The sequence below is a fragment of the Choristoneura fumiferana genome, chromosome 7 (assembly GCF_025370935.1).
Source record: "Choristoneura fumiferana chromosome 7, NRCan_CFum_1, whole genome shotgun sequence".
Taxonomy (NCBI): domain Eukaryota; kingdom Metazoa; phylum Arthropoda; class Insecta; order Lepidoptera; family Tortricidae; genus Choristoneura; species Choristoneura fumiferana.
In genome coordinates this window covers 6066499-6079534 of record NC_133478.1, presented here as the reverse complement: position 1 = coordinate 6079534, position 13036 = coordinate 6066499, and the positions used below count along the sequence as shown (strand labels likewise).

Here is a 13036-nt window from a genome sequence, read left to right as displayed (position 1 = left end):
TTCGGGCAGTCGGGTAAAAAAACTCACGTATTCCCATGTCCGCAATTAAAATAGTTTTATTATGGTTAAGAAAACCCCAAAGGTGCGTATTGTATATTCATGCACTGTATCTACTGACGTACGTAGTCTTTAGGCCAATGTACTCTACCATCCGCAGGGAAGATTTCTCAGCGTAAATTATGAATCAAACTATAGCTCACGAGCTGCGGTAATAAAACTAATGTTATTTAATGAAACTATAAACATTCGCTCACTCACTCAAAATCTCAAATTTTCATACAGATCCTCCGCCTCCAAACTGAACTTAAAACTCGAATAAATTAAATACTAGTAGGTAGGTATAAGTATAAGTGATAAATTACCGATGATTGTTAATTCCTATAGAAAGAACCACATTTTAAATTGCAAAATCAAAATTGTAGAATTACGCACAGCCCCAAAATTGACAAAAATATTAGGAACTTTATATATTCAGCAATGAGTTACCTTAGGACACCCGGGTCAAAATTCTTTTCATTGTCTTGCTTTTGTCCCCGAAGAAATGGCACGGAGTTTTTTTTTCATGGAACCTAGTGGCATTTTTAATTTTTCTCTAGTTAAATATAAGTTAACCCAAAAAAAAAAAAACATTGGCTCCACATTTTTTTTATTTCTTAGTTAGAAGGCATAAATAATACCGTGACAGAGTGTTCAGAAACAATGCAACGAAAAGAATTTTGAGCTCGGTCCTTAAAAGTTCCCGTTTTATCAGTATGTGTCAAACATTTACACTGAACATTGCAAACGTAATAATGCGAATGAAAAAAATAGGCCAAGTGGACTATCAAGTGATTACAGACCTTGGGCTAATCACTCTCATTCGATACAATAAAGCACCAGACTCAATTGAAAAACGTGTCAATGTAAGATAATAGTGTTTATCTTAAGATCACTAGCAAAAGAAATTGTGAGCTGAAACTAGGGTGGACATACAGTCTAAGGTAGTGCGTCCGGCCAAGTTTAAATAAAAACAATAACCGAGCTACATTACAGGGATCAGCGTATTTATTTACGTGAACCCATTTGAACAGTATACCAGGGTCAATTTGTATGTGTTCACAGGAATGTTGTTTTCATAAAGGGAAAACAAAAGCCAACTACGCATACGTTGTATTATTAATTAATAACAAAAAGTTAAAAATTAATAAATTACATGCATGGTTATCAAAATGATGCAGTGAAACGTTGGGGACTATGTTTAATAGCACCTTTTGATAAGTTGTCGCCTAATGTAAGAAGTTGTAAGAAGCATTTTCTAGGTTTATTTGAGGGTTGTTTTAAGCAGATCTCCTATTGCTAAACTAATGGGTGACAATAACGTCGGTTTAATTCTTAAATTTCAAATCAAAGCAAGGGGTCTGTAAAAATGCTGTTTAATTTAATTCAAATTTAATAGCAATAACCATCAATGAAATAAAAATATGGTACCTTCCCCATAGGTACGTACCTAGGAAACTACTAAGGTAAGGATGTTTTTTTCTCGTTTAAACGTTTAAACCCATAGTGTGGAGCTGTGGAGTATCATTGGATACTTAAGTATTTCAAAAATATTATTGGCTTGAGGAGGCAAGTTTTGGATTAGGGAATTTTTAAATATCATTTTAATTTTGACTGAACCGAACCCCAAAAACGATTTCAGAGCCCAGTACAAGAATCAAGGTACAACCAAAAGCCTTTGAAAATATACTAATTATCAAAAATGACGTATTCACAGCGTCTCTTTTACGAATTGAACCATGTAAATGAAATGATAACTTGGCGTATTTTTTATGTCTATATTTTTAGTGGAATATTTAAACTACCGTTTAGGGCGTGCCTTAATTATTATACTGGCCTTCGTATCTTTGATTGAAATGACGTATGTATATGAAGCAGTAGAGCCTAGGGTTTAGTTTTCGCATATCTATACATTGAAAGGCTTTGAAGAGATGTTAGAGACTTCGCTATCAGCGACATGATGTAACGCTCAGACGTGTTTTATCAAATTCCAAATCCATTTAATCCAGGCAGTAAACGAAAATCTTTCCCCGGCCGCACATCATAGTAATTTCTGCGTCACGTCGATCCAGCTACATATAGTATAGCAGGCAATAACCTTACTTATTATCCTTACCGACGAGCTAATACAAGTCGTCAGTCAAACATCTAGAGCTTGCCGTATAAAAAAAGGAAGCGTTCACGGGCGGCAGTTTAACAAGCGCACGCGGCGTGGAAATCATTCGATCACTCCGACCGCTCGGATCGAACGTCAACCGTCCTGGAAGTGTACCATTTTCAAAATGTTATTCGAATTACGAACTCGTTCTAAAGTGCCAGTGCTAACTGAGTGGTAGATGACTTTTTTTTAACATGTGCGAGAGGGTACGGCTTAAGCGTTTTTTTATAAATTTGGAAATTTAATGCTTTGACAATGGATTTTATGGATTGTTGACGTCTGCGATTGTGTTAATTGTTAAGTTAATTTGGTTGTGAATTAAGACTTTTATTAAATTTACTGGGACGTTTATAAGAACATTTATCAAAATGATGTCCAAAAAGCAACTTGCGTGCATGTTGGCACTGCACATTGTTTATCTTTTGGTTGGTGCCAGTATTTTCTACCACATTGAGAGCCCGGTGGAGGTGTTGCAAAGGGCGGAAGAAAAACTAGAAAGACTTGAAATCCAAAGTAAGTTCATTAGTATATTGATAAGTGCCGATAAGTATTCTTATTTACTAGGTGGCCTTAAACTAGATCAGACATCCTACATATCCATGACTCTAGTACTTACTCTCAGCGCCCGACACTGCAAATAACAAATAATTTTCAGCGTATATCAGATATGGATCTATAATATCTTCATGCATTATATCCGAAGTATTTTCAAAATTGTACTGATCCTTATTTCTTTTTTTTTTAGTTTACGCGACTCCGATTTGATGAACCCTTTTTTTGCTAATGCAACGAATTAGTTAAAAGTAGAGTATCGACATTCTGCCCCTTCTGCAGATGCTTACATATCCATGCCCAGAACTTTGTCTTGGCTATAACACCTCATAAGTTATCAATTGATTAAATCTCGTTATACATTTTATATATCTAGCACAAGCCTTTTCAAGCGACTTTTTCGCGTAATCCAGTAGAACTTACTCTTGTGTCTGATATCCTGTCAATCGTTCAAAGGTTAACTAGAAGAGATCCCTTTAAGGGATAAGTTCGCTTTTGTACATCTTATTATCCTGTGTTTTGTTTTTTTCATGTGTTTTTATGTACAATAAAGAGTTTTACAATACAATACAATACTTACGGTCGAATTTAACTACATTCTCATAGGAATTGGCGAAAATTACATCGTGATCTTCATTTACGTTGCATGAAGAACATCTACGCAAAATTGAATGTCTCAAGGCATAGTGATATAACATAGATCCCGTAGACATAGCGGGATAAAAAAGTAGCCAATATGTTCCAGCTGTGTAGCTATTTGCATATCAAATTGCATTCAAATCCGTCCAGCTGTTTTCGTCTGAAGGAGTAAAAAAACTTACATACACACGCACATACTCAACAATCACAAACTTTCGCATTGACCTATAATGTAACTACGAGTAAGTGTTGCTTTTAATGTAATTTTCCGGGATATAAGTAAATAGCCCTATATTCTTTCCTTGATGTTGTTCTCATATCAAATTTTATCATGATTAGTCGGGTACTTTAAGCGCGAAAGCATATAAACAAACAAACTCACATTCTTGAAACTGTGTGAAACTACCGTGAGTCACTGGGATTAAATAAATATTTATAACCCAGTCCAAAAACAAATACATCGTTCAGTAGCTGTAGCGTTAAATTGTTTCTATATACTACACGTAGCCGGCGGCTAATCAGTGATAAGTGAATTAACTGCATTGTATGCACTTCACGCACTATCTGACCACTTACTTCGATGCAACTGCGTGTCGCAATGAAAGACTTAGCTATGGATCTTGTTATATTTCTATAAAAGGAATTAAACCGGTAAAGGTATTTTAATGCGAAGTTAATCCGTTTTTAAAGCGCGTAAATATGCGCTCCATCTAAACATTGAACTAATGTTTTCAACGTCAGGGCTAGCGAACGAATGGCGCACGTACAGATTAATATTAATACAGCATTAATATCTGCCACAGCGGAGCGTGCGAAAATATCTGACGCGTCCTACCGGGCCGAGAAATAGAGTCGAATCAGATATTTATGCACGCTTTATTGTGTCAGATATTGGTGCTGGTGACTGTACCAGGCCCTATATTATGAAGTATAAAATTTTAACTTTGTATTTTGCCTACTCGCTGACGCTTATATTATTTAACTAGCTTTTGCCCGCGGCTTCGCCCGCGTGGAATTCGGTTATCGCGTGCTGTTCCCTACGAAACAGTGCATTTTTTCGGGATGAAAAGTAACCTATGTCACTCTTGGGCCCATAAACTATCTCTATGCCAAAAATCACGTCGATCCGTCGCTCCGTTTCGACGTGAAAGACGGACAAACATACAAAAACACAAACAAACAAACACACACACTTTCGCATTTATAATATTAGTATGGAAGTATGGATACGAGAGTGAGTGGGGCGGTACGATACGAACATATTTTCGAATTTCGTGGTAGCTCCCCAGTTGTGGCATGCGATATTATATTCCGTTACAGTTTTACTAGCTGTTGCATTGATCACGACGCCGTTCGCGTATAATTCGTTTATCGCTATCTCGCGGGAACTATAATTTTCGGAGATAAAAACTATCCTATGTATAACGAATATCATCTAAATCGGTTCATCGGTTTAGATGTAAGGAGGTAACAGACACAAACTTTCGCATTTATAATATAAGTGTGATTTTCGTCAATGCAACTACGAAATCGAGAATCATTAATAGGTACGTCATAGCCAGGTTATAACGGTTTTCATTAGAAAACGGCACATTCATCAATAAATGTTCGCCACTCCTGGTCTGAGATGGTCTCGTCCGAGTTCTCGTCTCATTGCAGAAACTATTATATATAATACTATTTATTAATAGGCACAATCACTTTGAAATAATTCAGTTTTGTTTACAAGAAGCTACGCGGAAAAACTTTCAGATTAACTATTTAATTGAATAATAATTGTGTTACGGCAACTCATTCGTACCTACCTATTTCTAATAAGCTTTTTCCTGTACCATCTGTCAGGGATCGCGGAAGTATTCTATGTTAGAAGAGGGGGGGGGGCAAACTTTGGTCACGGCTTCCTTGAGTCAATTTTCTTATCATCATCATCTATGTTTACCTTGGACAAGTTGTCCAATTGGGTAGGTCCAACTTTGACAAAGAGGTCGCCCGAAGAATCCAACTTGGATGGGCAGCGTTCTCTTCCAATCAATCAATCTTCTCGTCCAATATTCCGCAGTGCTTGAAGACTATTATAGAGTCTTCGACCAGTGATGACTTATGGCGCTGAGACGTGGTCCTTGACTGTTGGCCTTTTATATAGAGAGGCTCATCAGAGTCACGCAATGAGCTATGGAGAGAGCTATGCTTGGAGTTTCTTTGCGCGATAGAATTTTCTTATGCACGAGCGCTTTTCTTAGTTAAGTGGTCGATCTTGCGCCCTACCCTGGCCCTGTACTACGAAGTGCGAAATTCGAACTTCAAACTTGCCGCCCCACTAACGCTTATATTATTTAATTATAAATAATTATTATTATTTAACGAGAGTGAGAGGCACGGTACGATACCTCCAGCTGCGCACGCGTAAACTATTAAATTTAGCATTTGAATACAAATTTCCCAATTTCCCGAAGTTTTTGTGGGCATTTCCAAAAGTTCCAACGTCGCACAAAAATTCCCACACCAAATTTCGTATAGGTTGAAATTTCGGGAATTAGGTACCTTGATCCCGTGGAAATATTGGGATAAAGAGTAGCCTGTGTTATTCTCAGATATCGGACAAATGTGTGTCATTACTCGCAATAATATGGACATGACTCCAAAGATTAATTAATTGATTTCTTACCTGTAATTTAATTTGTATACTTCAATCAAGACAGTAATAAATAAATTGAACACAGACTTCTTATTTTGTAGAGTTATTAAAGTAAACTAAAAGTATTTTTTCTAAATTTTCGTGGTAAGTTTATTCCTTTTTTCATTAACCTTAATAAATCTACACAATAAGAAGTCTTTGTTCAATTTATTTATTACTGTCATGCAAAGTATACAAATTAAATTGCATGTAAGAAATCAATACGAAATATTTCGCAACACTGCGCAGGGGGCAGCACTAAAGTTGCACAAACAGTGGGCCGTCTTTCACCTATTAGAAACCCTGGGCACAACATGCTGCATGCATTCGGTAAGCCTGATTTTCAGGCGAGAGTTGAGTAACTGGGTTATCGTTTGGTAATGTAGTAGGGACTAGGGGGCCCCAATCTATCGCGGGGCCCTGGGCACGTGCCCAGTGGGGAAGAGGGGTCTGAGCACAAACCGTAAACATACCGCCATGACAACGTCAGTTCTCTTTATACTTTGTAGTTTGTCGCCATGACGGACCATGCCATATTTATTGTAACAAAATAACATGATATTTGCATCGATAGTAACGATAGAGCTATATATCCAAAAAAATAATTAAAATAATATGATATTAAGACGGACATTTAAGTCATTCAAAAAACTATTTCCGGTTTATTAGTGCTGCATTCTGATGGCAGAATATTCCCTATTTATTAATCTTTGAAGTCGTATCCACATTTTATTTTTTTAATTCAACTGGATGGCAAACGAGCAAGTGGGTCTCCTGTTTATAAGAGATCACCACCGCCCATAGACACCTGCAACACCAGGGGGATTGCAGATGCGTTGCGAACCTAGAGGCCTAAGATGGGATACCTCAAGTGCCAGTAATTTCACCGGCTGTCTTACTCTCCACGCCGAAACACAACAGTGCAAGCACTGCTGTTTGTAAGTTAACGGAACTGTCTATTGTACTAGAGTACATAATTACTTATTATAAAACTTTATTAACAATTGCAAGTTAACTATTTCAAAAGCAACGAAAAACATAATTATTAATTATAATAAATAACTATATAAACAATGAACAATAAAATCCTGAAAAAATTACTGATCATGAAAAGATCTTTTCCATCATCCATCTTATCTTTCATGGCCGGCTAGATGTAAATGAAAAAAAAACTACATAACACATTTTTAACACGTTTTTTTTTATTTAAATAAAATTTTAATGCAAAGCTTTTTGCTGACTGCACTTTTTGGTGCCTGTCTTTGCATTGTGACTTTAGATAGTAAAAGAGGGAATATAAATAAAGTTAACACAGAATCACTATTTTTTTTAATAACTTTATTTGTTTTGACTCTTCTCCTATCTAAGTAAATAAAGTCCACTGACTAAACACATAATGGTCATTTGATATATATGCGTAATATAATTTTCGGTGAAACTTAAATACAAGCTTTATGAACGTGTAATCTACGGATTAACTTAGGTTGGGTAAGGTTACTTTTTGATGCCTAAACCGCTAAACCAATTTAGACAAAATTGGTATGGAGGTAGTTTAACATCCTAGGTAGCACACGGGATATTTTTACCCAGAAAATCATCTTTTTTTTCTTCATTCTGTATCTTACTATACGTTACTAGATACTTCATTTGACAACTCCTGAATTTGCCATATCCTATAACGCGTATATTACATGCCCGTGCACGCACACACACACACACACACACACACACACACACACACACACACACACACACACACACACAAATAATGTTTTAATTTAATTTAATATTGATTTGTGAATTGATTTTTTGAAAAATCTATAGGTGTATATTTGTCTTTTTGTATAACGTTTATAGTACATTAAGGCAAGATTATGGCGCTACTGATTTGTGACATTACACGCTTGTATTCTGTGTCTAATCTTCAATTTCAAACCTTCTAAACTATTACATGTTTTTGAAGGTAGTTTAAAAATTGATTTTCTGTTTGATAAGTCACTGTCAAGCTTTAGATAAAGGACAAAAATAATAAATACCGTATTGAGACTATGTGAAATACCTATGTCAATTTCTGTTGCAGTTTTGTCGATCGTTCGAATGTCGCTCGGAACACGAACCAAAAGATATGTTTTCTTTATTTCTCATTTGAATCTTCAGGAAGACGATGAAAACCGATGAGTACCGAGCGACATTAACATTCTGGGGGGTGAAATTCTAAAATCGAAGTTCGTATCGTACCGTCCCTCTCGCTCTCGTATTAAATAATATTCGCGTCAGCGGGACGGCAAGATACGAAATTCGAATTTTGCACTTCTTAGTACAGGGCCTATGGTTAGGTTACTGCGGTTCTTTTCCCATTTCCGCTAGCATCGTGCAGCCTACATTCATTAAGTGTACGTGTGTCAGTCTATTGTCCTGTTTATTTCCACGGCTTCGCATAAAAAACACGCAACGATTGGCGACGATCAATTGAAACTGGATCTGCAATTAGCTCTTAGCTTTAGAAGTAGCTACGCGAGCTGCTTAATTTGTGGCAGTTTTAAGAAATTTGTAGATTTTAAACGAGCAGTGGCTGTTTTAAATATCTGACTACGCTTAATTATGGTATTTAGAATTCTAGAAGGCAAGCCATCTCATGTGTCTATTTGTTGAAAAATAAGACTGCAAATACGTAATAGTTATATGATTATTATACAAATACAACATTAGACATTAGCAAAAAACGGCAAAAAAACAATCACGTTTGTTGTATGGGAGCCCCCCTTAAATATTTATTTTATTTCAATTTAATTATTTACTTTTAATGAGAATCATCATCATCCCAGCCTATATACGTCCCACTGCAGGGCACAGGCCTCCTCTCGGAATGAGAGGGCTTATTAACGGGTTTAATGAGAATATACAATTAAATATTCTGTCAATATTTCAAGGTACCTGTTGCCGTTATTAATATCGAGCTAAAAACGACAAAAAAACACGTTTGTTGTATGGGAGCGCCTCCTTAAATATTTATTTTATTCTGTTTTTAGTCTTTTTTCAACTGAAAATTTCATATGTCTAGTTGTCACGGTTCACGAGATACAGCAGACGGACTAGTCTTAGTAATACCTAGGGTCCCGTTTTTACCCAATGAATGCGGAACCCTAAAAAAAATCTTCAAGATTGTTTACTTACCTTTATTTTTAATGCTAAAACAAACGAAATATAGTGTATACCGCGGCTTTGCACGTGTAAGCCATTAGATCCAGCAGTTAAATAGATCGAAATTTCCAATTTGGGAATTCCCAAAAATATATTATTATCGTGGTCTGCATTGACGTTGCACTAAACACAAATGTGCCCAGTGGCACAGAATAAGTAAAAGTACAAGTATTGACGTGGGCGCTAACGATGGGCCTCATGAGAAAACTCAAAGTCACTCATAGGGCTATGGAGAGGGCTATGCTCGGGGTTTCTCTGCGGGATAGAATTAGAAATGATGATATCCGCAGTAGAACTAAGGTTACCGACATAGCCCGAAGAATTGCGAAACTAAAGTGGCAGTGGGCGGGGCACATTGCTCGCAGGACGGATGGCCGATGGGGCCAGAAGGTTCTCGAATGGCGTCCGCGGACCGGGAGACGAGCTGTCGGTAGGCCTCCAACAAGATGGAGCGACGACTTGGTTAAGATCGCGAGATCGCGGTGGATGCGGAAAGCACAAGACCGGTCTGAGTGGAGAGCCTTGGGGGAGGCCTATGTCCAGCAGTGGACGTCTTTCGGCTGACATGATGATGATGACAAGTATTGAGCGGTTGAGATTTCAAGATTTATCCCAATCCCGTGGTAATATTGGGATAAAGTAGCCTATGTGCTGTGTTATTCCAGATGTCCAGTTATTCACATAACTTTCGTCCAAATCCGTCCAGCCATTTTAACGAGAAAGAGTAACAAACGTACTCACATATACGAACATTCGCACTTAAATATAGTATTAGTAGGATCCCCATGGGAATTTGGAGAAATCACGGAATTTACCATACCATACCATTATGCGCGAGCGAAGCGAGTACGAGTAAAGGCTGGTTGTACCAAATCATACGTTGTCAAGTTTTGAGCTTACAAGAAACTAAGTCTTCCTCAAAACAAACCGCCATATTTCCCTGACAATAAAAATAGGCCAACAATAATAAACCCGAATGAGCTGGAATCAACAAAAACTAAAGACAGTCAAGAAACATTTTGACGAGTTAATAAGACCCGTCAAAATCGTAAATGACACGTAAACAAACAAAGTTTTCAGTGTCTAATAAAAAGTCGCAGACGCAGTGTTTTGTACGTTTGTTCTTGGTACACGCAGTCATACCATTATTTTTATACTATTAACAATACGTAACATAATTGAAAAAACCGGCCGAGAGCGTGTCGGACCCGCCCAAGATAGGGTTCCGTAGCCATTACGAAAAATTCAAGTAATTAATATTTTTCTAAGGATTTCGTATTGTGTACGGAATCTTCCAAGTTTAGGTATGTTTTATACCTTAGGCTGCTATTTACTCTTAAACTACTAACAATTCTCAAGCAATCTTAGCCGCTATATTTTTTCCTTGTAAATTTGATATATTTACTACCATTCTGTTCCCCCCCCCTCCAGTTTAGATTTCAGAGGGGGGGGACGCTCGATTTTAATGATAATTTGCACTTTAGTTGAATATTTCGCAAACAGATCACTGAATAGAAAAATCGTCTTAGCAACCTCCCAATGTTTTTAAAAGACCTATCCAACGATACCCAACGCTATAGGGTTAGTCGAGTAAAAAATATCACCCCAACGTCTACTAACTGGAGGTACCCTAAAAAAAATTTATTTTTTATTTTACCACTGTCGGCGGAACTGATATGTATCCATCCCAGCCTATATACGGCCCACTGCTGGGCACAGGCCTCCTTTCAGAGCAAGAGTGCTTGGGCCATAGTTCCTACGCGGGCCCAGTGCGGATATGTATATTCATGCCAAATTCTAGTACTAACGCATGCATCTTTCTAGTACTAACAGTCTCTGAGCATAGCCGCGGACAGAGAGACAGACAGACAGACAGACATGGCGAAACTATAAGGGTTCCTAGTTGACTACGGAACCCTAAAAAGTGGCATCGCACCGAACTATTCCTTTATTAATGAGGTGCCTAAGTGTCCTCCGTGACACCTAAGTAACAAACAACCGATCCAACAAACAACTTTGCCTGCGAATTTTCACCGCGAGATATTTATCCTCGCGAATTAGGTAAGTACCTATATTCCGAGCTCGAAATACAATTTCTTTACGATTTTTTTACCGCCAGTGCGGATACCCGTATAAGATTCAATGTATGTATGTAATGTATGTATGTAAACTCTTTATTGCACATAAAAATAAAAATACAAATACACAGAGAGGAGAACAAAGGCGAGCTTATCCCTAAAAAGGGATCTCTTCCAGCTAACCTAGTCAATGTGTACAGAATTGCGAGAAAAAACCGCGCGGTGAAAATTCGCGGTGCGGAAAGGGTCTTAATAACGGCTATTGATAATACGGAATAATTCATTAAATCAGGTTTGCAGGGTCCTTAAAACAAAAAACAAAACAAAAAAGGGAAAAAAAACGAGCAAGTAAATTTATTTTAGTTTCATCCTTCATTTATGTTTTCAGTTTCATCCTTTATTTTAGTATTTCGCTACGCTTTCTATATTTTTAACCATCTTAATTTTTGCCATAGGTAGTCAGTTTACAAAGTTAAAGGTAGGCTTTAAACTGGAATCCCTTCTATCGTGCTAATATTTACTATAAATACGAAAATTTGTATGTGCGTGCGAGTATGCGTGTGTTTTACTCTTCTAAGCTATAACGGTTGGACAGATTAGGATGAAACTTGGTATGTACAGCTAGACGTCTGGAATAACACATAAGTTAGATAGTTTTATTTCAATATTTCCACGGGCAGGATCCATGTAAAACCCCAAAATTTTGATAAAATTTTGCACTGATGTTAGTCGTAATCGTAAATGACAACCACGATGTATTTTTTGAGAATTCCCATGGGAATTTATTAAAATCCCGGAATCTCAATTCAACTGCCGGCACGCAGGAAACTGACTCACTAGAAAACCGCGCCATTTTGTTTACATAGACAACGTTCTAGTGACGCCATTCACCACTTTATTACGGCCGCTATTTGACGGCACCGCTGATCCTAGGAAACCAAAGCTTAAGGCTACGGTCAGATGAACGCGCGGTTGGCTCGGCGCGCGGTTTGAGATTGTAACAAATCAATGCTGTTGTTTACATGACCGCGCGTCACCGCGCGTGCATTGATTTGTTACAATCTCAAACCGCGCGCCAAGCCAACCGCGCGTCACCGCGCATCACTGCGCGTCCATCTGAACTTAGCCTAAAGCGTGTCACACACTAAGCAGATACGATAAGATATCTGTATCTGAACGCATATCTGTCAATATCTCTCCCTATAGGTACAATTCAATGAGCTAACACACAGAGCGCAGATAACTTATATTTTATCGTGAAGTATCTGTGGGCACCGACATATATCGAAAGATGGCAAAGATATTATCTGCGTATATAAATTGATCTGTGTATAATATCTGCCGATATAAATATGGTATAGTATTTTATCTGCAGATAGATACAGGTTGATGTGAGAGCCCCGCTGCACGCGAGTAAATCTAGAAGAGATAAACACGAAAACATCCTGTATAAGCAATCCGCACCAAAAAACAAGTCTACTCAGTTTGAAGGATTTAGACTGAATGTATCGTCTCGTATATTATCGTATCTGCGTAGTGTGCGACACGCTTAATGGTTACGCGTGCGAAGGGTAGTCTAAAATAGTTTCGGCGAGGTGTTTAAAAACTCATTATTGGTAGTTTAGTGCTTCTCTGAACGTGCACTGGTAAGTTCGTTTTGGTTTTCTCTAGTCTCGTGTAGGTAGTGTTGGTGATAAA

At 37.7% G+C, this 13036-nt stretch overlaps 1 protein-coding gene across 1 annotated transcript in view; it reads left to right on the top strand.

Moving 5' to 3' along the window:
- The first annotated feature begins 2164 nt into the window (after positions 1-2164).
- The window catches only part of Ork1 (open rectifier K[+] channel 1), a 29329-nt gene continuing 18457 nt past the window's right edge, over positions 2165-13036 (top strand). The window contains exon 1 of the mRNA XM_074089689.1: positions 2165-2707. Coding sequence (XP_073945790.1) covers positions 2563-2707 — 145 coding nt within the window. The 5' untranslated portion in view covers positions 2165-2562. The remainder of the gene's footprint in view (positions 2708-13036) is intronic.